Here is a 22,839-nt window from a genome sequence, read left to right on the forward strand (position 1 = left end):
ACCCTCTGTCATTATCCTCTGTTGACTCCATGTCCCTGGCAGACAGGGACTACCTGTTCTCTTGTATGAGGAAATCCTGTCCATCCACCCGTGCTTCTGGATGAAGGGCACAATTCCTAAGGGCATCAATGGAACCATCACCTGCACCACTATGTGACTGCTCCAGTCCTCAGCTAGAAAACTGGAGACAAGGGGCAGAACAAAAGTTTGGATATAGTCTCATTATCACTTTGAAATGTGCTCTTGGGGTCCCCAGCCTTGGAAACTTGGCTGTGGCCCCTGGAGAAGCAGACTCTGGGGAGTGGGGTGCAAGCAGAACTTCTCCTGAAGTCCAAAACCCAGTGTTCAGGTGGGCTTTACCTCCTGGCAAAGGGAGATGGGAGTTGGGGAAGAGCAGATGGACTGTGCTGAGGCTGGCTAAGGCACAGCAGGAGGGGTAGGGGGAGGAGGAAAGTGCTAAGGGAAAAGCACAGAAGAGGGAAGAAGTTCCTATCTTCCCATCTCCATTGACCTCAAGGCTTAGAGAAGCAACGTGAGTTTTGTAGCTACTGTCTTCTCTAGAGCCTTTCCTGAGAGGTGGTGAATAGCCCAGGGATATCCATACTCACATCCCTGAGTCTGTGTCTCCCTGCCAGGAGGAAGGACCTTTTTGTTCAGACCTTGGTGGTCTCTCCACCCTGGTCTCCTGCCCTTCCTCCTTCCAGAAGCACAGTGCCTGATTCTGGACTGGTTTTTCTGATGATGGATTTGTTTTTCCTTGGCAGGATCTGAGTGAGTTGAACTCGACCACAGTGAAGAGCCCCACCAACACTGTGGCAGTGCAGAACCTCAAAGCTGGCACCATCTACGTGTTCCAGGTGCGGGCGCGCACCGTGGCCGGCTACGGCCGCTACAGTGGGAAGATGTATTTCCAGACCATGACTGAAGGTGAGTCTGCAGCTGCTCTGTGAAGGTGACTCAGGGTCTAGAGAGATGTGGAGATAGACAAGCAGCTGGTCCCCTTGCTGTCAGTCCCTTCAAGGGTGTGTTGAGAAATCACATTCAAGGCCCGGAGAGAGGCCTGGTGCTTGTTCCATGCAGGGAAGGCCCCAGTTTCTGCCCAGCCTTTATGTTGTGGGGATGTGTCTGCTCAGCTGGATGTAGAGGAAGCAAAATTTATGTTTTCTACCTGCACTGCTGCTGATGACAAACGGAGAGCCATGTCTTACTTTTCTAAATTTGTGCTGCTAAATAAAACAGACCAAGCCAGTTTTCTGGCCCTGGGGCCAAGGACAAGGCAGGGTACACATCCACAGGACTAAACCTTCCTCCCAAAAGGAATAGCTCCATCCACCCTTCCTTCTGGGACACATCCCCCAGCCAGAGGGGAGTCCCGACTGTCCAAGACCAAAGCCATGCCAGGAATCAAACATGGCCCGTGCTCAGGGCTGTGGCCTCAATGACCTTGTGAGGGATGGCACATCCCGTGCCACAGTAACCTGTTCCCTTTTCCCCTGTGCCAGCCGAGTACCAGACCAGCGTGCAGGAGAAGCTGCCGCTCATCATCGGCTCCTCGGCGGCGGGGCTGGTGTTCCTCATCGCCGTGGTGGTCATCGGCATCGTGTGCAACAGGTAGGGCAGGCTGAGACACCCAGGGCGGGGCACTGGGGACAGGGGATGGCAGGGACGGGACAGAGGTGTCCCCGCAGCGCAGCCCCAGCCCCGAGGGGCCCATGCTGTGCTCAGGTCTCCCTTCCCTTCCAGAAGACGGGGCTTCGAGCGGGCTGACTCGGAGTACACGGACAAGCTGCAGCACTACACCAGTGGCCACAGTACGTACCGGGGGCCCCCCCCGGCCCTGGGGGGCCGCTCGCTGCTCGGTTCGTGCTCCTGTTCACTCGGGCCTTGGGGGAGGGCTCTGGGCAGGGTGGGCATGTGTGTGTGGGCAGGGCAGCTCCAGATCCCCCCTGCCCCTGATCCCTGCCCTGCTCTCAGCCCTGCATGCTGTCAGGTGCCTGAGCATGTCCTCCAGACCTCTGTGACAACCAACACCCCCTGAAACATCACTGTCTTCTGTGCTGCAGCATCTGCCACCACAGCACGTCTTGCTCCTCCAGCTCCTGAGCTTTGCCCATCTCCTGGGCATCCCCTTCCCTGACCTGTCCCAGTCCTGCAGAGTGCTGTCCCCCTGCAGGAGCCCACAGACCTTTGCCAGAGCCCATCCCAGTGCTCCCAGATTGCCAGCAGATATGAGATATATCTATGTATAGGTATATAATACAATAGCTAACATGCCCTCTCTTGTAGCCTCCCCCTTCCAACATCCCTGTGCAAGGCACTCCCTCACATCCAGCATTCCTGCTCAACCTCACTGCACACCCTGCCTCACCCCAGTGCATCCTTCTTCCCCCATCCCTGGAAGTGTCCAGGGCTAGGTCAGACAGGGCTTGGAGCAACCTGGGATAATGGCAGGTGTCCCTGCCCATGGCAGGGGGTGGAATGAGATAAGGTCATTTAAGATTCCTTTCAACCCAAACCATTCCATGATTCTATGATTAACCTCTGCCTTCATATCCCTTAAATTCCTTTCTCCCCCCTCACTGGAGACCTGTTCTAATCTTGCGTTATTCCAATCTCAGTTGTGATTTTCCTCATGTTCTACTTGCAGCTTCAGGATTTCTACCCTTTTAATACCTTGTTCCTGCACAAATCCAGGCCTTGCTCAGAGCATGGAAAACACAGTAGTGTTTCCACTCAGGACTCTCTGTTGCTCCTGCTTTTACCTGGGAAACATGTCCCAAAAGGCAGAGCTGCAGCCCTGTGCCCCAGCAGCCTGTGCTGGCTGCCTCGCTATCACTTACCAGGAAAAATGACACTTTTCAGGAGACATTATGTAAATGCAGCTCTCAGTTGTTTGTCAGTCTGGGCTGCAAACACACATTCACACGTTCTCCCGGGGCCTGGTGTGGGATGTGACAGCTCCAGGCTGGGATGGGTTTAATCATTGTGCCTGCACCACTCAGAACAGGCCTGGTGCCACGGGATGCAGCAGAGCTGATAGAGCCTGGCTGCCCTTTAGACCCTTCCTCACCCAACACACCTGGCCAGGGCTCAGTCCCTGCTCCATCCACAGCAGTGATTGCTGTGCAGACACTGCAGCAAATTGCCAAGGCCCAGGGAGCCTGTGAGCCCTGCAGAACCCCCTGAATGCAACCAGCATCCTGGAGCTGGGAGTCAGTCTGGTGCTCTGTGGGACTCCTTATTTAGGGAGCTGTGAGCTCTGCTCTCCAAATAGCCCATTTTGGAATGAGCCAGGGGCCAGAAAATGAGTACAGAAAGGGAAGAAGTACAAGTGAGGGCTGTCCCACAGTGCAGGTGGCTGGGATGTGGCAGCAGCAGTCCAGCCTCACCAGATCCCTTGGCCCCTGCCCTTCCCATGATGTGTCACTGTGTCCCCTGCTGGGCCTAGCAAGAGCAAACTGTCTTTTGTGATTTTCCTTGTATGTCCCACTACTTCTCTTGGCTCCCAAGAGGGAACCCAGCCTTGGGCAGGGATGCCAGTCAGGAGAACAGAGCAGACTGGTCTGTCCCTCCTGCCTGCACAGCTCCTGGAAGGGTCACAGATCCCCCATGGAGGAGTCTGCAGTTTGTAGTCCAGGCTCATGATGTAGCTCCTTACTGCCCCAACAATGACCTGTGGGCCAGTGTTCATGAAAATCAGCTTTAACAGTCTTGTGGAACTTGGCTCTGCATGTTCTTTCTCAAACTGTTTCTCTCTGTCTGCTTCGTGCCTTGTTTATGCAACTTGCCGAGGTAAAAGACCGTCACTCAAACTGTTTTCTCTTTTCCTTGATGCCAGCCATTCCAGTTGCATCCATCTCTCTGACTCTCTCCCTCACCTTTCTGCAGTGACTCCAGGGATGAAGATTTATATCGATCCTTTCACCTACGAAGATCCCAATGAGGCTGTCAGGGAATTTGCAAAAGAAATTGATATCTCTTGTGTCAAAATCGAGCAGGTGATTGGGGCAGGTAGGTGACCTGGGAATGGCTGGCTGGCCCTCAGCAGCACAGGCTCCTTTATGGTGCCAGGATTTGGGAGGGTTTAGCTTGATGCCACTAGGACTGATGCCATTAAAACCTTACTTAGCCCCAGGCTGCACTAAAGGAGTAGGGGAGTCCAGTGCAGGAGAATCAAAACCATCAATTCCCATGTGCACATGATTCCACGGGCAATGCTCCTCACAGATGAGTGCAGCTGGAGGGGTGGAGAAGGAGGGAATGCAGGTCAGGAGGTGGGTGCTCAGCTCAGGGTCTGGGGTGGGTGCTCAGCTCAGGGACAGGGGGTAGGTGCTTGGCTCAGGGACAGGGGGTGGGTGCTTGGCTCAGGGACAGGGGGTGGATGCTCAGCTCAGGGTCTGGGGTGGGTGCTCGGCTCAGGGTCTGGGGTGGGTGCTCAGCTCAGGGTCTGGGGTGGGTGCTCAGCTCAGGGTCTGGGGTGGGTGCTCAGCTCAGGGTCTGGGGTGGGTGCTCAGCTCAGGGACAGGGGGTGGATGCTCAGCTCAGGGTCTGGGGTGGGTGCTCAGCTCAGGGTCTGGGGTGGGTGCTCGGCTCAGGGACAGGGGGTGGATGCTCAGCTCAGGGTCTGGGGTGGGTGCTCAGCTCAGGGTCTGGGGTGGGTGCTCGGCTCAGGGTCTGGGGTGGGTGCTCAGCTCAGGGTCTGGGGTGGGTGCTCAGCTCAGGGACAGGGGGTGGATGCTCAGCTCAGGGTCTGGGGTGGGTGCTCAGCTCAGGGAAAGGGGGTGGGTGCTTGGCTCAGGGACAGGGGGTGGATGCTCAGCTCAGGGTCTGGGGTGGGTGCTCAGCTCAGGGACAGGCAGGGTGGGCACAGCTGGGGCCAGGGGTCCCTCAGGGGGCACAGCAGGGGTGGGGAAGGCTCATAGGCCCTACTTGTGTTCACAGGGGAGTTTGGTGAGGTGTGCAGTGGGCATCTCAAGCTTCCAGGCAAAAGGGAGATCTTTGTGGCCATCAAGACCCTCAAGTCTGGCTACACAGAGAAGCAGAGACGGGACTTCCTGAGTGAGGCCAGCATCATGGGGCAGTTCGACCACCCCAACGTCATCCACCTGGAGGGGGTGGTCACCAAGAGCTCTCCAGTCATGATCATCACTGAGTTCATGGAGAATGGCTCACTGGACTCCTTCCTGCGGGTATGAGATCTGGGAGTGTGCAGCTTTAGAGGCTGTGCTAGCACAGAGGGGATTTGGGGGGAAGGTTCCCTTTCCAGTGGCCTTCCAGCCTGGCGTTCCCTGTCACTGGGGCAGCTGCTGCATTCTGCAGAGGTCTGTGTTTTGGGAACAGAGCTGGGGCTGGCAGCACCAGGGCTGTCATTTCTTATGTGTCTGTCCATTCATCCTAGCAAGAGGCTGTGCCTGCCTGCCCGCAGGTGCATGTCCAGACTGACCCATGGACACCCATGGAGGGACAGTCTAACACAGCTTTAACCCACCAGGACCCCACCTCCAGCTGCTCTGTCTAAATATTTCTAGTTCTGGGTTTGAAGTGGGTCATTGACTCTGTTGAAGGGAAGTAACCTGGTCAATGGGAATAGATTGTCCCTTCTGAGCTCTGCTGTGCAGGGTGGGTGCATTTTGAAGTGACAACAGCTGCCGTAGTGGTGCCCTTGGGATGTGTGAGGTGACTCCCAACCCCTGTGAGCTCTGCACTCCCCACCCTCCCTCAGAGGGAATGTACTCATGGCATATCCTGCCATGGGTGTGGAAAGAGGCTCCTGGCTTTTGCCTGGGCTGTGAATCTGCTCCTGTGACCCGTGTCCGTGTGTCCCTCAGCAAAACGACGGGCAGTTCACGGTGATCCAGCTGGTGGGGATGCTGCGGGGCATCGCCGCGGGCATGAAGTACCTGGCGGACATGAACTACGTGCACCGGGACCTGGCTGCCCGCAACATCCTGGTCAACAGCAACCTGGTGTGCAAGGTGTCTGACTTCGGCCTCTCCCGCTTCCTGGAGGACGACACCTCCGACCCCACCTACACCAGTGCTCTGGTAATGCTGCTCTTCAGGCAGGGAGGGGCAGGGGTGGAGCAAGGAGTGGGAGAGGGAAGGAGGGACCTCCCCCTTGACAGCAGGGAGCACCTTTTCAGGGTGTCAGCAGTGGAAAGATTCCAGATGAGAAAGAACAATGAAATAAACTGAAGAAGATTTTCCCTTGCAAGGTCCTGTCATTCCTGTGGATAGTTGAGCCTTCCTCCAAATATGTCTGCAAACACACACATGTCCCTGAAGAGCCCTTGGTTGGGATCATGCTCTGCACCTCCCTGTATGATTCACCTGGGATCCTTTGAGATGTGACCTGCCCTGACAGATTTGTTGCCAGGGCAGCAAGTCTGGCTCTCTTACCATCACTGTCCAGTCATGCTGCCCTGCTGTCCTTCCTCATGTCATCTCACTGGCTCAGCCCCAAGAAGGATAGACTGAAAGTGTAGGAAGTGTGGGTGGGTGCCAGATACTAGATACTGATCTTCCAGGGAGTATCCAATTTAAACAGAAAAACACTCCTAAAAATGACTTCATGTTCATGTAACAACTTCCCAGGAACACCTTGGTGCCATAGACGCAAGTGCCACCAAGAACTTGTGGCTCATGTCAGGCTGCAGAAGGTGCCCCAGGACCAGAGGATTATTTGGTTTTGCTCAGTGGGAGCTCAGCCAGGAGTTCTCATAAATACCACACAGAAATGCTCTGCACGGTGCATCAGGATCAATGCCCATGTCAGAAATCCTTGGAAATCAGTGCTGATGGAGCTGGGGCATGACCTGTAGGAAATCACCTCTCCTGGGTCTTTTGAAGCTGGCAGTGATGAGATGTCTGGCATAGCTCTTAGTAAATTTTATCAGTAGCTAAATACCTAACAAACACCTAAAAATGTGTGGGTTTATTCTCATCCGTGTAGCTTCAGACATCAGCTCATCCATCTCACACAGCCATCAATGGTTTTTACAAACACTAATAACATTTATTTTTCATATCCCTTACAGCCAATTAAATTTCCCTTTGTTAACTAAATACATGGTGTTTACTGCTGTTCTCTATCCCTGGTTTTTATGCCTGTAGCTTTTCTCTCTAATAATAAATTCGTCATCCCTAATTTATTCTCCTTGAACTGTGGGCACTGGAGCAGGATATTTATTATCCATAATGACAGATTATGTGCACCTACTGTATCAGAAGTATCTTCCTCTGCAAAATGGTTTTTATCATCATTCTCCCAGTGACCTTGTGTCCATGGGTGAGCAGAAGCCACAAGTTCTGGCCTGGGAGGTTCATGCTGGACCTTAGGAAAGTCTTTGGAGTGGTGAAGCTCCAGATCAGACCCCACAGAGATGGGAGGTCTCACTGAAGTGAGTTCCCACAAGAATCTTCCAAAGTTGAATTTCTGCTTTAGGACTTCTTTTTAAAATCCACTGCTTGCCAGGAGTTCTGTCAGGAGTTTGCCTGATGAAGAGGACATCCTGTTTGGTATGGATTCCTTCGTCTTCCCCTTTTGTAGAAAACAATATTTTGTCTGAGGTTTGTGGCTGTGAAAAGATTAAGAAACATTATCTTTTTTCATTATTCTGGCATGTACTGGGGCTGAGTCCTATGAAGTCCTGAGAGACCCTTAATAAGACAGGGCAGTTGTTCATTGACAAAATATAATGTTTTTTAATCTTCTCTCAGCCACAAAACACAGACACTTCTGCTTATTTTTTTCAGCACAGGGGAAGATTTTCCCTTCAGAAGGTCCCTTGAGTGAATGGCTCAAGTCCAAAGCCCCTGGAAGAAAATCAGGAGGCAGGAAGGGCTTAAGCAGAGCCTTCAATCCCTGTGTCCCCATTTGTGTGTGCTATTCCTGTGCTTAACTCCTCCGTGGGAGTGGAGAATCCTGATTGCTCCAGAGCTGGATGACAGTGCCCACCCAGTCTTATCCCATTTCCCACCAGTGACCCCCTCCTCCCATACTGAAGGATCAGAACCTCCTGGATCAGGTGTAGATCCACAGACAGACTGGGACACCAGGACTCAGGCCAGAAATGGTCTCTTGCTGACTTCAAAGAGTGGAAGCTGTAGATGGCTGAAGAGGAAGGTGTTCTAATTCCCTTTATTCTGCTCTGCAGGTAGCCAGGTGACAGCAAAAGGATAGAGGGAGATCAGTTCGGTTTTTTTACATTCCTGGCCATTCACTTTCTACCAAAGACCCTCTTAGCACATGGGCATTTTGCCATGTGCGAGCAGGAGGCGGGGGAAGGAGCTGGCCTTGGTTAAGATGGTGACAAGGAGACTGAGGGGACACCTCTGAGTGACCTTCAGGGCAGTAATGAAGAGACAGAGCCAAACTCTTTGCAGTGGCACCAGATGATACAATAAATCAGCTAGGTGATAGACAAATACATGGCTAGGGAGGTTCAAGGTGAGCAACAGGAAAAGCTCCTTCCTCAGCAGGGTGTTGGGACAGGTCACCAAATGGGGAGAATCATCATCATCATCATTGAAGGCTTCCAGCGTGGCTGGACAATCCACATCCACCCTGAGGGACAGACAGTCCTGTGCTTCCTTCCTTCTGGGATTTTACTAGAATATCACAGGCAAATGTTGTGGACACTGCTATTTTTCAGTTGTTCCTGCTCTCTCTGTTACCATCCTGGTTTTGTCCTGCAGGGTGGGAAGATCCCGATCCGATGGACGGCACCTGAGGCCATTCAGTACCGGAAGTTCACCTCAGCCAGTGACGTGTGGAGCTATGGAATTGTTATGTGGGAGGTGATGTCCTATGGAGAGCGGCCCTACTGGGACATGACCAACCAGGATGTGAGTTCTTGGGAAACCAGGGGCAGGAACACTGCAGTGGGGAGCACTGCAAGGCCAAAGAGTGTCCACAGCCTGTCCCAGCCCGTGGCATGTCCCGAGCCTTCTCTGTTGTGGCAGATGTGTCCAAGGTCAACACCTTCGGAAGCAGTAATGGGAATAATTTGGGGATTTATTCTGGCCCGTGGTGCTGCTGTGGCAGAGATTGAGGATGGCACAGCACCCACTGCACAGGGTTAAGGGGAGCACCCCAGGGGTGTTGGCAGGTGCCAAGGAAGGGAAGGAGCAGGTGGGTGAAAAAGGAGATGTCCCTGAGCTGAGAGCCTCTGGAGCAGAGCTTCATCTGCTGGGAGCACAGACACTCCAGGAAAGTCTGTTACAAAGCCACACAATGGCTTGGGTTGGAAGAGACCTTTAAAAATCATCTCCTTCCAACTCCCAGCCATGGTCAAGGACATCTGCTAGATGGTCATTAAATCCCCCATGGGAAGCTTGAACTGTGGTCTGTAAGAACCACAAGTAACTTAGACACAGCTAGAAACCAAAACCATGAGCTGCTTCATAACATGCTCAACTTTAAATATTTCATTCCTCTGCTCTAAATTCAGGTCAAACAGTTACATGCACTCCTTGCTCCAGGGATGTTTCCTGCAAGGATGGCCCCTGGCTGCAGTCCCTGCCCTCAGCACAGCAATGCCATTTCCATGCTCCCTGGTCCTCTTGGTGTGGTACCTGGGGCTCAAAGCCCATCTGGCCAGTGGCAGTGAGTGCTGTGAGGGTGCTGCACCTCCATGTGTGTGTCAGAAGGCCACTTTTAACTCTGTCTCTCAGAACAGCTGCCCTTCCTCACATCATGAATACTCAGGATGTAACACCAAGGTCCTGGGTGGACCTAGGGGATGCAGAAAGCTTGTCCTGGCTCTTGCAGTATCTGCCTGGCTTCCAGTGAGTCTCAGAGCAGCTCTGGGGAGTCCCTTGGAAGCCTTCAGACATGCACTTCATCTCCAGCATACTGTGGGCTCCTAAGGCCTTGTCTTACAGGGAGAGAGCGAGAGCCAAGCTCCCTGCCCCTCCTGTCCCTCCTCCTGTCCCTATGGCAGATCAGACCTTTCCATCTCAATAGATCTCCATCTGTGCCACATCAGGTTTCTCCAGAGTGGGGATATTTCCTCCCTAATGCCTGGTGGGAAATTTATTAATAGGAATTCCTAAGCCTGGAGCAGGGGGATGATGCTTTAGAACTTTTGGCTGTTCACAGCCTCTGCTACACCAGGAAAATGTTTCCATCAGTTCTTGGAGGCAGAGGGATGGGACTTAGGGGTCTGCCTTTCTCAGCAAGGACAATTCCCTTCCTGCTAAGCCATTGCTGTCACCTGAGTTTCAAGCATGTCCTGCACCAGATGTTCTGTACCTTCTCTGTCCCTTGTCCTTCTCTGGGAGCTCTTCCCTCGGAGGTTTCTCCTGCCACAGCTGCACTGCTGCTGGGATGCAGCTGCACTGCCCCAGGGATGGCAGAGCTGTGCCTGTCCCTGGCACCTCCTGCTGCCCCAGGGATGGCAGAGCTGTGCCTGTCCCTGGCACTGCTCACTGCCCTGGGGATGGCAGAGCTGTGCCTGTCCCTGGCACTGCTCACTGCCCTGGGGATGGCAGAGCTGTGCCTGTCCCTGGCACCTCCCACTGCCCTGGGGATGGCAGAGCTGTGCCTGTCCCTGGCACCTCCCACTGTGCCAATGATGGCAGAGCTGTGCCTGTCCCTGGCACCTCCTGCTGCCCCAGGGATGGCAGAGCTGTGCCTGTCCCTGGCACTGCTCACTGCCCCGGGGATGGCAGAGCTGTGCCTGTCCCTGGCACCTCCCACTGCCCTGGGGATGGCAGAGCTGTGCCTGTCCCTGGCACTGCTCACTGCCCCGGGGATGGCAGAGCTGTGCCTGTCCCTGGCACTGCTCACTGCCCCGGGGATGGCAGAGCTGTGCCTGTCCCTGGCACCTCCCGCTGCGCGTCGCTGTCCCCAGCCCCTGCTCCCTTTCCGTGCCGCAGGACACGGTGCCCCAGAAGCTGTCACCACTTAAGCACAGCTGGTCCTGCTGTGGAGGAGCGTGGCGGATATTGAGGGCAGATTACCCTCCTGACCCTCGGGTGTGAGCGCCTGGGGCGGCGGCTGGGAAGGACATGGAGAGAGCTGGGGCTGCCTCTGGATGTGGCTGACTTGGAGAGAGCTGGGGCTGCCTCTGGGATGAGGCTGATGGCAGCAGGACTCGCTGGGAGCAGAGAGGAGTGCTTGGTGTTTGTGTGGTGCTGGTGCCCACCCTGTGCCTCCCCTGCCACTGGTTGGGGCAGACCTGAACCCAGGGAGCTGGGCTGGGGCTCAGCACCCCTTGGGAGGTTCCCTGAGCTGCACAAAGCACATCAGTAGCCATGAAATCCTTGAGGCTGGAAAAGGCTCTGAGATCATTGGGTCCAACAATCAATGTAGCACTGCCACATTCACCCTAAACAGGTCCCCCCAAGTGCCACATCCACACACCTTTTGAAGCCTTCCAGGGATGGTGACTCCCTGTGATTTCCCTGCACAGCCTGTTTCAGTGCTTGATAGCCCTTTCCCTCCTGTTGAATCCAAACTTTCCCTGGTACAACTTGAGGCCATTTACTCTAGTCCTGCCACTTGTTACCTGGGAGAAGAGACCAGCACTCCCCAGCTCCACCCTCCTGTCAGGGATTTGTAGAGGAGTTACCTTTGGTCAGACCTTCACAGGCCCCAGCCAGGGCAGCAGAACTGGGGGAGGTCTCTTCCATCTGGCAAATTTTGGCAGCAGCAGTGCCAGCTCCGTGTCTCAGGTCAGCCTGTCCAGCACCTTGGCCATACACAACAGTGCCTGCAGCACCTCCCAGTCCATTCTCTGCCTGGAGCCACAGACCATCTCAAGCCCTGCCAGATGCCCATCTCACACACTGGATTGTTTGGCATGGATCAGCCACCAGCTCTTCCCTGCTTCTCTCCCATTCCCATTCCCAGTATCCTTAATTTTCTCTGTGTAGTGTCCCTACTCAACAATATGTCCACCGCCACGAGTATGTCTAGACTTCACCAGGATGGGAGCACAGCCCTAGGGAATCCCACCAGGAAGATCTCTCTTTGGAATTGTGCAAGACATGGCTGGACAAAGCCATGGCAGCCTTGATCCCATGGTGAGAATAGCCAGAGACATGGAGGTTCTTCCTCAGGATTCCTGAGGGAGGTTCTGGCACTCTTCCTTCCCTTGTCCATCATTCCCATGGAGACTTTGTCATTTCGAGATCTGCTCCTGATTTCTGCAGTATCCTGAGTTCTGGTTTTTCTCCTTACTTCTTCTGGGTTTTGTTGCCATGCACGAGCCCATCTCTGGTGTTCAAGGCTCCTTCTGCTCATCCTTCAGTGCCTGTGCTGTGTGTGGCCAAGGAGGCAGGAGAATCCTGCCTATACAGGCCCCTGTCAGAGGAACAGATGTTCCTGGAAGAAGTGGAGCAGCTTCATCCTTGTTTGTCACCCGGGAGACGATTGAGGGCTGCAAGTGCAAAGTGGCAGGGAGGTGGAGTTCCCCTTGAAGAAGATTCTCCAGCCCTTGTTCCATTCTAGAAGATCCCCCAGTCCTTGCTCCAGCCCTTGTGGACATTGCAAGACCAGACATTTTCCCGGATTGTGTGGAGCAGTAAGGATTGACCAAAGCCTTTTTGGATGAGCCTGGAGGTGCAATGTAGCTTTGTCAAGGTGTGCTGCAGCTCTTCTGTGCACACTGCAACCGAGTTCTCCTGGGCCTGGCTCTGCTGACTGGGGTCTGAGTCCTCCCCATGCTGTTTTGCACTTGCACAGGCCTGCAGAAAGATCCATCTGTTTCTGCTGACTGAGCCACCCACGCCAAGGCACAACCCTGTCACCTGGATGAGCTGGTTTGTGTCAGGAGCACAAAACACCACTGGGGGATGGAAAACACAGGAACAGGCTCCCTGTCTGTAACTCACCCCCCTTCTTTGGATGGAGATGTTTTCCCAGCAAGCTGTTGTGCTTTGTCCAAGGAAAGCATGATGCCATCTCTGACTCCCCTGCCTGCAGCTGTGGGATCACACATCCTGTCAGGGCAACAGGGGTGCTCCTTTCCCCAGATCAGGACACTACTCCTGACAATCAGCCACCCAGGCTGGAGTACTGACCAAAGCTGGTGGCACCTCCCAGGGCACCTCACACCTCGCCTGACCTGCTGAGGGCTGGAAGTTCCAGTGTGAGGTGGGCACGAGATGGGAAGGCAGCAGTGAGTACAGGCTGCAGGATCAGTCATGTCAGTCACCCTCAGGATCCAAGAAAAGGCACATTATGAATTAAATAGGTTTTATCACAGCTATACTGATGCCTCTTTCTCTTCCTGCAGGTGATAAATGCCATTGAGCAGGACTATCGGCTGCCACCACCCATGGACTGCCCAAATGCCCTTCACCAGCTGATGCTTGACTGCTGGCAGAAGGATCGGAACCATAGGCCCAAATTTGGGCAAATTGTCAACACCTTGGATAAAATGATCCGAAATCCGAACAGCCTGAAAGCCATGGCACCTCTCTCCTCTGGGTATGTGTCTCTGTCCTCCTCTTGTCCTTTGGCTCCTCTGAACAGGTCTGGTGTCCTCTGGGTCCTGGTGGCACCATCCCTGCACCTCTCAGGAGCTTCTCTAGAGCTTGGCCTGTGTTTGATCCTTTATAGGGAGAGCCTTAAAAGATCATAGAATCACAATTTGGGGTGGAAGAGACCTTAAAGCCCACCTCATTCAACCCCTGCCATGGGCAGGCTCAGCTTCCACTATCCCAGGTTGCTGCAAGCCCCATCCAAGCTGGCCTTGGACACTTCCAGGCTTGGGGTATCCACCAAACAGGGATACGGATGTCAAGGTCTCTCTCCTTGGGCTGCTCTGGTGGGCACAGGCAGCTCTTGGACAGTGCATTCTGCACATAGAGGAGCACCTTGGTTTCATGTACATGGGGATGCTGGGGTGGTGGGATTGTTCTGGTATTCCAGTCCCACTGCACTGGGAGCAGATAAAGCCCCTGAGGCAATGTGGAGTTTCCCTGGGCTGGGTGGGTTGCACCAGTTTGTGGGAAGCACTGCCCCTATACAAGAATGAGCTTTCTCCCTGTGAGCAGCCAGGATTTAAAGCTGCATCCCATCATCTCTGATGGCTCCTGACTCTCCTGCAGGAACTGATCCAGAAGGGCTTCCCTGATGCTCTGCACAATCCTTCCCTGGCAGAACAGTGATTTCTGGGTGGAATTCCACACTACAGGGCAGTGTCTGCACTGTGAGTGATGCTGATGCTGTGCCTCAGCTGCTGGAGGGTCAGGAACAGTTGTGCTTGCAGCTCTTGGTCTGTCACTGCCCATTTCTGTGTTTCAGGATGAACCTCCCCCTCCTTGACCGCACAATCCCGGATTACACCAGCTTCAACACTGTGGATGAATGGCTGGATGCCATCAAGATGAGCCAGTACAAGGAGAGCTTTGCCAGTGCTGGTTTCACCACCTTTGATGTAGTATCTCAGATGACTGTAGAGTAAGTGCCCAGGCTTTGAGTCCCAAAGCACAAGGAAAAGTCCCAGCAGTTTTGCAACAATTGGTATTGAATTCGATTTCATTTTCATATGATGTAGTTTTACTTTTATAGAATTGTTGCTTTGTGGAGCCACTTCTAATCTATTCAGTCTCCAGACCATGTGTCTGTCACTCTGCACCTGCAGAATTCCTCTCCCCACTACCACTCTGTGAAAATGAACACCCCTGCCAAGGGTGTCCAAACCCCTTCATGGGACAAGCTGAGATTTCAGACTGGCATCAGACAACTCTCCAGAGCACTTCTGAACTCTGCACTCCTCTTGGATGGCTGATGTATTGATGGAGACAAGCATGGTGCAAAGTTTTGCCTTAGAAAGGCAGAATCACAGCGTGGTTACAGTTGAAAGAGACCACTGGAGGTCATCCAGTCCAACCTTCCTGCTCAGCTTCTAGAGCTCCTCACTCAGGATTACTTCTGTGGAAAGAGATTTCACACCCTCTCTGGGAAGTCTGTTCCACACCTACAGTAAAGAAGTTCTTCCTCATGTTCTGGTGGATCTTTCTGGGCATTCATTTCTTCCCATTGCCTCTCATCCTGTTGCTCTGCCACGTGGAGCAGAGCCTGGCTCCAGCCTCTGCCACATCTCCTCACACACCTTGATAAGATCCCCTTGTGGGGGGTGGTTTCAATTTGTGCTGCATCCACTAAAAATGTCCTGCATCTACAAAAATTACCCTGCAGTGACAATTGACAAGTGACAATCAGCACCTGATCCGTAGCAAGTTCTTCAGAGAAATCAGGCAGCTGAAATCCCACTTCTGGAGGGTTTTGAAATCCCTTGGGGCCAGCTGGGACTTTGATGCCTCTGCTGAAAGATTTGTGGCTGGCTGCAGGTATCTCCAGAAGCCCTCAGAAAGGGCCAAGCATTAGAGCCATCTGTAAGGGCTGCAATGTCTCTGAGCCTGGTGGCCAGGGAGGTTTTTGGATTTGTGCTTAAATCCAGATGCTTAAATTTACCAGTGAGTCAGAATCCATTCACTCAAACAGCCACTGTGACTTTCTCTGGCTTTTTGTTCTTGTTTGCTGCTGGGAAGTTCCCATGGCAGTTCTGACTGTTTGGGGACATCTGTGGTGCAATCCCAAGGCCCTGGGGATGATTTTGTCACAGTATTGGCTGGGTTTATACAACAGAAAGAGAGAGAGTCCACAAAATCTGAAGGGTAGGGAAGAACTTTGATCAAAGAGAGGTATCAGACCACAACCCACCCCTGCCTGAGTTCCGCTCTTTGCAATATCTGACAGCAGGCAGGATGCAGACAATCCAGCTAATGCTGGCTGTTCTTTCACAGACATCCTCAGTGTCCCTTAAATGCCAATTCTCCTAATCCCTTAAAATGTCCCTCAAGTCCTCTCCAAGAGCCTTCACCACAATTCCAAGGGCATCCTCAGCTCATGTCCCACTAGTTTTGGCAGACTTCCATTCCACATTCCTCACCTGCTTGGCTGAATGTACAATGGAAAGGACAGTCCAAGTCCTTTTTCCTTGGAAAATTGTGGTGTAACAGGACTTGACACCACTCTCTGATGTTCACAGGCCTTTGCAGAAGCTGATAGGAATGTCAGTGGAGCTGCTGGTTCATCCAAATTTGGAGAGCCAGCAAAGTGTCAATGTTTCCTGAAAACTGACTCAGTTCCCCAAATCCACATGGTCTCAACACTGACCTGCTGGAAAGGGTTCTCACTGGCTTGTCTGCAGGCTGGGACACCTGGGACATCCAATTATCTTCAAGAGTCACAGAACCATTTGAGTTGGAAGGGACCTTAAAGCTCCTCTTAAAACCGTGGGCTTTAAGACACTTTCCAGTATCCCAGCTTGCTCCAAACCCCACCCAGCCTGGCCTTGGACACTCCCAGGGAAGGGCCAGTCACAGCTTCTCTGGGCAGCCTGAGCCAGGGCCTCACCATCCTCACCATCCTCACCATTGGGAGGGAATTCTTTGCTCATCCTCTGAGCAAAGAATTCCCTCCCAATATCCAATCAAATATTTAATGTCCAGGGCAGAAGGCTTGGAATCACAGGGTTGTGCAGAGCTACAGTCTTATTCTGGTTTACAGACATGAGTGAAGAATTTTTTCCACCCTTTGGAGCTCTCCTTTACCCTTCTTTGCCCAATAACCTCCACTCCAAACATGGCAAAGATTTTGCCACTCTTCCCCTTAAACGTCTGTTCCTAACACTCAAGGACAAAAGGCACCTGAAATTCCTCCAAGTCAGGTTTGGGTCACGTGGCCTCCCATCCCCTGATGGGAAGAGGAAGATCTGAAGATTTCATGTCTGAGGTTTATTTGCCAAGGGGGAGATGAGAGCAAACTCAGCTGGAGACACAGACAGGACCAATTTAGTGCCACACTCATGCTCTCGGCATGACTTTGATCTCTCTCAGATGTCTAAATCTATAAAAAATAGAAGCTGTCCAAAAATGAGATCACCATGATTTAACAAAGGGATAAGTGCAAAAATTGATCACTTCATGGTCTTATCAGCTCGAAGGAAAAGCATCAAGAACAGCATCATCTGCATATGGGGGTCAGATCTACACTGAAGAGGGGCAGCACATCCCTGTCCTGTGTCTCCAGGGGTAGGAAAAACGGGTTAGTGTGTCACAAAATGAAAGAAAATCCAAAACAGTACATGGGTAAAAATTTTAAGACAAATTGACTCACAAGCAGAGAGCAGAGCCTGTGGCATTTTGTTTCACACTCTCTGTTGAGGTTCAGGACTCTGAGGGTGCTGCAGGTAGGTAGAAAGTGCAAAGATTGGACAATAAGCAGGAAAAAAGTGAAAGAGTAGAGATTTCACAAGGTTGGCATCTGTTTGTTGCATTCATGAAAGAAATCTGTGGATACTTCAGCTCTCTAAATACCATTCTCATGGACTCACAGAATCAGGGAATCATAGAATCACAGAATTCCAGAATTGTTTGGGTTGAAAGGGACCTTAAAGATAATTTTAAATACCATCTATGATCTTGTTCTGCTTTGAGAAAATACCTCCTGATATTTGTTTTTGTTTCCTTTCCTCCCAAAGGGACATTCTGCGAGTCGGGGTCACTTTAGCAGGACACCAGAAGAAAATTCTGAACAGTATCCAGGTGATGAGAGCACAGATGAACCAAATCCAGTCTGTGGAGGTTTGATAGCTGCCTGTCCTCCTCCTCCTCCTCCTCAAGGCCCTGCCCCCCTTTGCCCCTGTATGTCCAAGCTCCAGTTCCTGAGTGTTCTGCATGGACCAGAGACAGGCAGCTGCTCTGCGGATCACGGCAGCAGGAGGGAACACCCCATCCTCAACAATGAGAAGTTGCCAAGAGCTTCTAGAATTTAAGCAATGGAAAAAGGGAACAAAAAAAAAAGACAACTATTTTGAAAAAACAAACAAACTACAAAATATTTTTAAATAATAATAAAGCAATTGCATTCTTGAAAAGGGCTCCAAGACCAATGGGAGTCTCCAAAGGAAGAGAAAAGAGCAGCTTCGTGTTTCCTCTTGCACAAGGCTGCTGCAGCTGGACCCAGGCACCTCTGGAGCAGTGGGACTTCTCCAGGAAGAGGAATGCAAGGAAAGGCCACGAGAAGCACATCTCTTCCTCCCCTGGGCTCTGGGAATGCTGTGAGCCAGGCCCTTCCCCAGAGCCCCTGTGAGCAGATCAGAGGGGGAGAGCTGAAGCTCTTTGGTGCTGTGAAACCAAGTGCATCTCAGAAACTGATGGACTCTTTCAAAAGCTGAAGACTTTTTTTTTAAAAAAAAAAAAAAAAACAAAACCACAACAAATAAACTAAGACTAGAGGAGGCTGTTTCCGACAAATGAGAAGGAATCTGTAACGCCTGGGGGGGTGGGGATGGGGAAAACCAATCCTTTTTACATCTCTTATTTTCTCTTGTCATGGAACAGTTTTGTGAGTGACAGTTTCCTAAGGGTCCGTCCATCCACCCTCCAATGGCATCGTGTCTCATACATATCATTGCTCAAGACTTTAGTGATATCCTTTCTAGATGCCAATGATCTTTTCCCAGAAGACTTCCCAAGTACAGTATGTAGTAGTTTTTGATTACAAATGCTGACGTGTACCTTTATTTTTCGGTTGTCATTGTTGGGAGATTTGTCCTTTTACATTGTTTTGTTAACATCAGTTTGTGAGTTTGGGGTTGGAAATTTATGGTTGGTTGGGGGTTTGGTTTTTTTTAATGAAAAAGAAATGACATCTCCAAGCATCATATCATCCAAGAACTCAAATCCCTTCCCTCTGGAAGGAAAAATTGCAGCTTATTGACCATATGCCAGGAGAAAAAGGTTTTTTATATGCACATTTCCTCCCGTTTGCTTATTTGTTCTTTCCATTTGGTCATGGCATGACAGATGTTTGTGGCTGTTGGGGTTCCAGGTGTTTGCCAAAGTGAAATGGCCACCAGCTCAACTCGGGGGTGAGCAGCATCACAAGGGGGTTGGGAGGGAAATGTGGGAGGGTGGAGGGGTTTTGTGAGGGAATGATGACTCCACAGGTGGCTTCAGAGCCCTTTGGAAGTGTCTGGCTGCTGAGGAAGGTGTTGGATTGGTGCATGGGAAAGGCAGGGCGAGCCCAGCCCTCTCAGAGGAGCTCATGGCACAGCATTTTGGAGAGGGGATTGTGTTATGTCCAGGTGGGGATGGGTCCCTGCAGGTGCCAGGCTGTGCAGGTGGGCTCTGTGCCTTGGGGACCCTGTCCCTTCGTTGGGTGATGCAGCTTCAGGCTCAGCCCCTCACATCAAAGAGAGCCTGGGACAGCAAAAACTCCAATCCCAGCTCTCCAGAGGCAAAATGCTGTGGGTGAAGCTGAATCAATCAATGAGTTTGTAAATAACTGAAAAAAAATTCTTTAGTTACTGACCAGGTCTTTGGGATGTGTGAATGCCACCAGCTGAGCGCAGGGAGGTGCAGATGAGAATGGGGTTGTTCTCTGTGCCCAGCACCACCTTGCATCCTTTGAAGCATTCCACAAGTGGCATTTTCCCACCCATGTCCTGGGCATGGCCTCAGGACTGGTGTTTACAAGCCCTTGTCTGCCATTGCCATGTCGTTCCTGGGCTCCTCCTCTTGTTTTGGCAGCAAGGAGTGTTGAAGGCACGTTCACTGGGAGCTGCCTGGCTGTATTTTCCAGGAGCTGAATCCAAGAGGAAGTGTGTCTGCTGTGGATGAAAATCCCAAGCTGTCTAGACCTCTGTGGCCAGACATCATCTCCCCAGACTGCTTGTAAAATACGAGGCCCTTTATTAAATACTTCTAGCATTTTCTGCTGCCAGACCAGATCCAACAAAGCCCTTGTGAGTGGCATCAGAGCAGTCCCTGCAAGTGAGACTTCTCTCCTGAGCTCTTGCCCTGTCCCAGGGTTAGGTGCTCCAGCCCAGGGGCTTTTCAATTGTCCCTCCAGCCCCTGTTAATCCAAAATCTCTAGTGCAGTGTTGTGTTTATATTTGCATCCAGCCCAGCCCTGGGTTTGTAGCTCTGGGCTTGCCTGTAGTGATGGGAACCTGGCAGGAGGTGTGTGCTGGGTGCCAGGGTCCTGTCCTGAGCTCAGTGCCCACAGGGCATCCCCTGGGACAGCCCCAGCATCTCCCTGCATGGCTGGCAGGTGGCACAGAGTGGTGTGGAGAGAGGGGCAGTGGGCTGTAGGCATGGGCTGTGCAGGTGGTACCTGGATGGGCAGCTCTGCCCAAATGCAGCCTGGTTTAGCCTGTGTATCCAAAGGGATACTTGGAATGCCTTTGCATCCAAAAAGCACTTGCTCCAGGTCAGGCGATGGGCTCAGCTTTGAAAGGACATAAAAAATCACTGGAGTTGACTAAACCACAGGAAGTGTTTGCAGAGGGCACACAGGGAAACCAGGAGCTCCCAGGCGTGCCCAGTCCCAGTGTGGTGTGGGAGCCTCCCCTGGTGTCTGTCCCACACTGTGGCTGCTGTGCTTTGACAAGGAGCAGTTGTCAGTGCCCCAAAGGCAAGTGAAGCTCTCTGATGGCAGTGCAGGGTGGGGGCAGGATGGTGCTGTGCCAATGTCCAGCCACAGCCAGGAGTGACCTCGTGCCCCAGAGCTCTGCCAGGACAGCTCTGCCTACAAAACTCACCAGCAGATTCCTGTGGGGCAGCCATGTGGAAGGAGCACATGATGCCCCTCACTTGTCCTCCCCAGACAATTCCTGACTGTTCTCTGCCACCCCCTCCATTCCTGCAGACACTAAGGAGGAGCAATGCCCAGGCAGCATCCCTGCAGAGCCACCCAGGCCTTGGAAGGGCACTTCAGGTCTTCTTCATTTGGAGACATTTTGTCTCAATGCACTGAATCTCCTCACTGGCTGCTTCAGACACATCTACCTGCCAGACCCAGCCCACTGTGAAGGACAGGTCCCAGTGCCACAGCCCCAGAGCTGTGGCAGCCATCTGCAGGACAGAGAAAGCACACCCTTGTGTCTTCTGACCAAAAATCACACGGTGGTGGTGGTGGTACTAAAAGTAACACCTTCCCATCTGTCTGTACCAGACACAGCTGTGACATCTGTGTTTGGCTGTGTAGGACTAATGGAGAGCTGGGCTATAACAGGCATGGTCCAGAAAACACTGCAGTTTTCTGCATCCTTCAGCTCTCCTGGGAGCACGAGGAACCGAGTTCCTGTCAAGTGCTTTGGTTGTAAACGCCTCTGGCACATGCTGCAGAGTGAGGGCAGAGCACTGGAGTGACAATGACATATTTATTTCATGGGTCTCCAATGTGCTGCTACCAAATGGGGTCTGATGGAAAACTCGGCGTGTTCCAAGGGGAAAAGGGGAAAAGGCACTTGCTAACATTGACACTGTGAAATGCTGTTGTGCATGTGCATGTGTGCATGTGTGGGTACGTAACAAAAATCATCACATGGAGATTTTCAGGCAGCTTGTTGCAATTTTCACATTTCCCCTGTACCTTTCAAGCTACCTCCCAGCCCTTCCCTTCTCCCCTTCCCATTTCCTGCTGAGGATCAGCCTGTGGATGGCATTCAGTGGGAATGCTGAGCAGCTTGGAAGTTCTCAGTGGGTTGGACAGTGATAAGTTCAAATCTTGCAGAGCATCACAGGGCAGAGCAGAGGAAGCAAAGCATATGTGGACAGTAAAAAGTTAAAATATGTTTTGTGGGTCATTTCCAGCTGTTGCCACCAGCCCATTTGCTGGAGTTACAGCCCAGGGCTGTGAAGGAGAGAGGAAAAACAGCCCTGTAAGACACAGCAGTGCCATGAGGAGTCACTTGTCCTAGTGGCTGTGGGGACACAAAACAGGGCACTGTGAGCTGCACATCCCCTCCCTAAAGGATCCCTAAAGGATCTGCTCTCCTCCCCAGCAAACCCTCAGAACTGCCTTTCATGAATTAGTGGGGATTTGTGCTTTGCAGCAGCTGAGGAGCTTCTCCTCTCCATAACATCCTCACTGCCAAGCAGCAGCTCCCAAAGGCAGCAACCCTTGGGGATTGGGGGCTTCCATGTGCCCCAGATAAACGTGGCTGTCCCAGGGTTCCCCACTGCTGCAGGCTTCCTTTAGTGCTCTAATCCCAGGGGGGACTGGGATCCATCCCGTGGCTCCACTGCAGTTGGACAGCAGGGTCAGCTCATGGTGGGGGAGAGCCACGTGCAGGGCAGGGGCTGGGGACACAGCAGAGCTTCATCCTTGTGTGCTCTGCCTTGCAAGATCAGCCCACAGGGACTGCTGGCTCCTGTGAGCCCCTTCCCCAAAGCAGGATCCTGCTCTCTGCACTGGCTAATGAGCACTACCCAGAGCAGCTCCCTCCTGGCCTGAGCTGAGCTGAGCTGAGGGACCTTCATCAGCATCAGCTGCTGGCTGGACTACAGGGCTTTTCCCACACTCCCTGAACTGTTCTTGGAATTTGGGTTGAAGGAAAGGTTCTTTCCCAGGAATCCTCACCCAGGCTGTGGATTAGCAGTGGCCTGGAGAGAGAACCTCTTGGAGGGTTTGAGCAGCTGAGGAAACTTCTTGTTATATTTGCCAGGCTGATTTATATAAACCCTGGAGTCAGGGCTTGAACTCTGCTGCATCGTTAACAGTTGTATCCTCTGATGATGCAATAAATCTGGGACTGCCTTGGATGTACAACAGAGTCCTGGAAGTGTCACTGCTGTCTGGTTTGGTTTAGTGGAGTTTATTGTTTTAATGTAAATCATCTTCTTTCCTGCATGTCTAACTCGAGGCTGATTTAATGTAGGTCTTTTTCCATCCTCAAAAATGTGACATATTTGCAAGTTCTTCACATACAGGATTCAACTTTTTTAATCTACAGTCACGTTTTGGCTTTTTTTATTTAAACTTGTTCAGGATGTCTTTGCTTCTTGTAATTCTTTGCCCTTCCCAGGACAC

General features: G+C 52.2%; 1 protein-coding gene across 4 annotated transcripts in view; it reads left to right on the top strand.

Moving 5' to 3' along the window:
* EPHB2 (EPH receptor B2) overlaps positions 1-18,775 on the top strand; it is a 134,113-nt gene extending 115,338 nt beyond the window's left edge. Inside the window, exons 7-16 of one of the 4 annotated variants that reach the window (XM_066563799.1) lie at positions 765-927; positions 1,503-1,611; positions 1,744-1,811; positions 3,889-4,011; positions 4,942-5,189; positions 5,829-6,044; positions 8,697-8,846; positions 13,244-13,437; positions 14,257-14,412; positions 17,501-18,775. In XM_066563799.1, the coding sequence (XP_066419896.1) occupies positions 765-927; positions 1,503-1,611; positions 1,744-1,811; positions 3,889-4,011; positions 4,942-5,189; positions 5,829-6,044; positions 8,697-8,846; positions 13,244-13,437; positions 14,257-14,412; positions 17,501-17,609 (1,536 nt within the window). In that variant the 3' untranslated portion in view covers positions 17,610-18,775. Of the gene's footprint in view, positions 1-764; positions 928-1,502; positions 1,612-1,743; positions 1,860-3,888; positions 4,012-4,941; positions 5,190-5,828; positions 6,045-8,696; positions 8,847-13,243; positions 13,438-14,256; positions 14,413-17,500 lie in introns of all 4 variants that reach the window. The other 3 variants (XM_066563797.1, XM_066563798.1, XM_066563800.1) reach the window with 3 other exon arrangements.
* The last annotated feature ends 4,064 nt before the right edge of the window (positions 18,776-22,839 follow it).

Source organism: Molothrus aeneus, chromosome 21 (genome assembly GCF_037042795.1).
Source record: "Molothrus aeneus isolate 106 chromosome 21, BPBGC_Maene_1.0, whole genome shotgun sequence".
In the NCBI taxonomy this organism is placed as follows: Eukaryota; Metazoa; Chordata; class Aves; order Passeriformes; family Icteridae; genus Molothrus; species Molothrus aeneus.